The sequence below is a fragment of the Apis dorsata genome, unplaced genomic scaffold (assembly GCF_000469605.1).
Source record: "Apis dorsata unplaced genomic scaffold, Apis dorsata 1.3 scaffold_82, whole genome shotgun sequence".
NCBI lineage: Eukaryota > Metazoa > Arthropoda > Insecta > Hymenoptera > Apidae > Apis > Apis dorsata.
Window position 1 is genome coordinate 247,960 of NW_006263380.1, and position 3,651 is coordinate 251,610.

At 39.0% G+C, this 3,651-nt stretch overlaps 1 protein-coding gene across 1 annotated transcript in view; it reads left to right on the forward strand.

Annotated features, from left to right (window-relative positions):
- Positions 1-3,651, forward strand: part of LOC102679147 (potassium voltage-gated channel subfamily H member 6) — a 105,118-nt gene that overhangs the window by 98,094 nt on the left and 3,373 nt on the right. Inside the window, 3 exon segments of the mRNA XM_031508313.1 lie at positions 1,509-1,604; positions 2,097-2,237; positions 2,623-2,947. Of these exon segments, the coding sequence (XP_031364173.1) occupies positions 1,509-1,604; positions 2,097-2,237; positions 2,623-2,947 (562 nt within the window).

Sequence of the window (3,651 nt, forward strand, 5' to 3'; positions counted from 1 at the left end):
ATTGTCTGAGGAATGTTGTTCTCTGCACGACACATAGAATATCCTTAAATATTCGAGTAAGGAATTTTTTATACCATTACTCGGTTATCGAACGTTTGCTATACAACATTGTGGACGTGGAAGATCGTTATGATTCAGGAAAGTACTTTTGAATCGTTGCTTCGCCAAACATTACCAAACAACCTGCCACATTACGACGCTTACCATTAAAAAATATTCGAAAAAACATTCGTAGAAACATTTCTCGGAACATTTGTATATACATATATATATACGAGAAGCTCGGCTTGCCCCTTTATCCCTTTATCTATTTTTATCTTGTATTTATTCAACTCGTTACGTATGAGTTTGGACCGCTTAGAATGTTCGAAGAGAAACGTTTTACCGGACAGATTAACAACAACGTTGTTCTGAAAAAGGTAATTTCGAATTCTTACATCGCAGAGTGCAGTAATTCCAGTTTGCTCTAATTACACAGTAGTCATGGAGTGGAAGCGGTGGGATGAGACATTTTTTTTCGTTCGTCACTAACACTTGATTTGTGCAATTTCCTTTTTTTTTCTTTTCTTTTCTTTTCTTTTCTTTTCTTAATTTGCTCCAATCTCGAGGAAATGCTTTTTGTTAAAAAAAAAAAAAAGTCATCGTGCTGCAGAATCTGTTATTATTTATCTAAATTTATAATTTTTGTATGATTTTTACAAATCTGTCCCCTTTTCCACTTCACGATCGCTAGATTACAATTTCAATCAGATTCATTTTGATTCAATTGCTACTTGCTCGTGTTTCATAAAGATCTTCATTCCTCCATAGACATTTCTTTTATATATGAAATCTCCTCCGTAGCGTAGATCATTTTTCACGAGCTTTTCTCGATCGACATTTTTCCACCTTTTTTTCTTTTTTTTCCCCTCTTTTTTCTCTCCGCTAAAACATCCCCTTAGCCCAATCGCTTTGATCGACGAATTGCTATCTCTATTGTGATCTTGAAACCTCTGACGTAATTTCGTAAATATTTATTTGTAAATATATAACATTTCTGTATAAATATTCCTTTAGATCTCGTTTCACAAATTTATGTAAATTATTCAGAGTTCAAGATCACTCGCTCTATTTTTTCTTTTCGTTCCGTTCAATATTTTTCTACGGTATATATTTTTTTCTACTTAGAATATTATAAATATAAATATTGATATACGATAATATAAATCAATGTAAATTAAAAAGAATTCTTTTTTTTTTTTGAAATAAGAGATGAGCTTGAGAACGAACGGCGTGTCTTTTTCATTTTTCCATTTCTACTCAAAAATAAGACAATTTCTTTTTTTTTCTTTTTTTTCCCCTCGATATTTCGTCTTCAATCTCAACTCATCTCGCAATGTCTCTCGTCAATCGATTCGAAAAATCTTAATTTAAGTTGGAGGCGTTTGGGTTAAGCGTGCAGCATTTTTAAGCTTTGCGTTTGCATTTGACTCCCGAGTTCGTTAACACCTTGAAACCTGGTTGTTCAGGCATGCTAACCCATCTCAAGCGCAGCATACCGGACCTACGCCAACACAAGATCCATCTTCAACCACTGACGAGTCACGATTACCTTGCCAAGCAGAGTAAGTATCCCATTTGGCGCAAGTAGATCTGGCCAACTTTTCTATATTCGTCGCAACGAGCAAACATATTTACATGCGATGTCTCTCGCATAAACTCATCTCTGGCGGGTACCTTATGCTCGAGAAAACGGCACGATCGTTAACAGCCCCGCCCTTCCCCCTCGCCCTCCCCTTTGGATACATATTCATATACGAAAGTATATTTCGACCTCTTTCTCTTTCTCTCTGTCTCTCAATTTACCTCTCGTTTTCTCGCTCTGCCATTCTCTTTCTCTTGATCTCTTTTCTATCTATATATATATATATCTCGCTCTCTCTTTCTTTCCCTCTCTTTCTCTCTCTCTCTCTTTTTCTCTCTCTCTTTCTCTCTCTCTCTCTCTCTCCTCGTCCCCCTTTTTTTCTTGGAGATAAGAGGCACTTTTAGAGGGTAGGAAGGCTCGTGCTACTTCCCCGTGGATCGTGGTACTGATTACTGTGCCTGGGTTTATCCAGTGACCACGCCGTTGACGAAACCAGCGAGGAGAAGCTCAGCCGCTGGTGAAAGCTGCCTCAGCCAGAACGCGGTACATCCGACCTCGACGACATCCAGTCACTACACTACACCGTCGCCACCTCAGCATCCCCAGACTCACGGTGCGTGAAATCGCGTNTTCCATCGCTCGATCTCCTTTGCTCGTCAACCATTTGTTTGCGTTTTGTTTTTCTTTCTTTCTTTTATTTTTCTCTTTCTTAAATTTCTTTCGACGTTAACAAATTGTGTCACAATTGTATAGAAAAGAGAAATCAGATCAGATAGAGAGGGATAAAAAAGCGTGACGTATCGAAAGCGAGAAATAGGTAATGCCATAGGGAGGAGGATAATAATAAACTCCGAAATATCGAACCGATTAGAAAATTTTTAATTTCGCTCGAAGTGAATTTCGAACAGATTTTGTATTGTATTTAATCTTTTTCTCCTTTTTCTTTTTTTTTTCTTTTTTTTTTTTTTTCTCCCCTCCCTCTCTCTTCTCACTTCTAGGCGACTTTCAAAGTGGACCGGGCCGACCCGTGGAAGAGATAAACGCTAGAATAGACCAACTGTCCCGGCAAGTGTCCTCGTTGGAGCACTCGATGGGGGAGAACATCAGGTTGATATTGACGCTGCTCCAACAGACGCTCAACTCGTCGAGGGAGAGTTCGAGCATCGAGATGATGGCCGGGCCGACCTCGGTCGGTCTGTCCAAGAGTAGTAGAGCACCGGCTTTGGTCCAACGATCGGCCAGCGAACCTCAACCGCCTACCGGCCCTCCGTCGAGTAACGGAAATGGAAAGATCCAGCCTAGCACGTCTCACGGTTTGTTCAGGTGAGTTTGCTCACCGCGATTTGCTCACGAAAATTTGAAAAATTCTCTCGTTCAACGTGGTAACGTGTCAAAGGGATTGGATTTGATGATAATAATAAAGGGGAAAAAGGAGGGCGGGAGGGGGAGGGGGAAAGGAAAAAGCAATTTCAAGCGAAAAACGAATAATCTGGTCTTTGAAATTGAAAGGAAGAAAAAAAAAAATTGCTTTTTCGACTCGATATCTATCTGAGAACATAGTTTGCTTCGTTCAGTTTCTTTGAAGTTGAAATTGAAATGGGACATCTTTTTCACGCGTTACCATGCCTCTTAGTCTGTTTGTCATAGCAGATGTAACATGTGTCTTTACTTTCTCTGTTTTATTTCTCTTTTGTGTCTCATACTCTCTCTCTCTCTCTCTCTCTCTTTCTCTCTCTCTATCTCTTTTTCTCTCTCTCTCTCTACATATATATATATGTATATATGTATATGTATACGCGCGTTTCCTTTTTTCTCTTTCTTTCTATTCAAATCGACACGGTCGGAGATTCGTTTGAAATCGCGGTACCGCTTTCGGGAAACGTAGACAAACGCGTGTTCTGTTGAAATCATTGCATCTCTTCTTTATTACTTTTTTTTTCTTTTTTCTTCTTCTTCATCTTCATCTTCTTCATCATCATCATCTTCTTCTTCTTCTTCTTCTTCTTCTTCTTCTTCTTCTTCTTCTT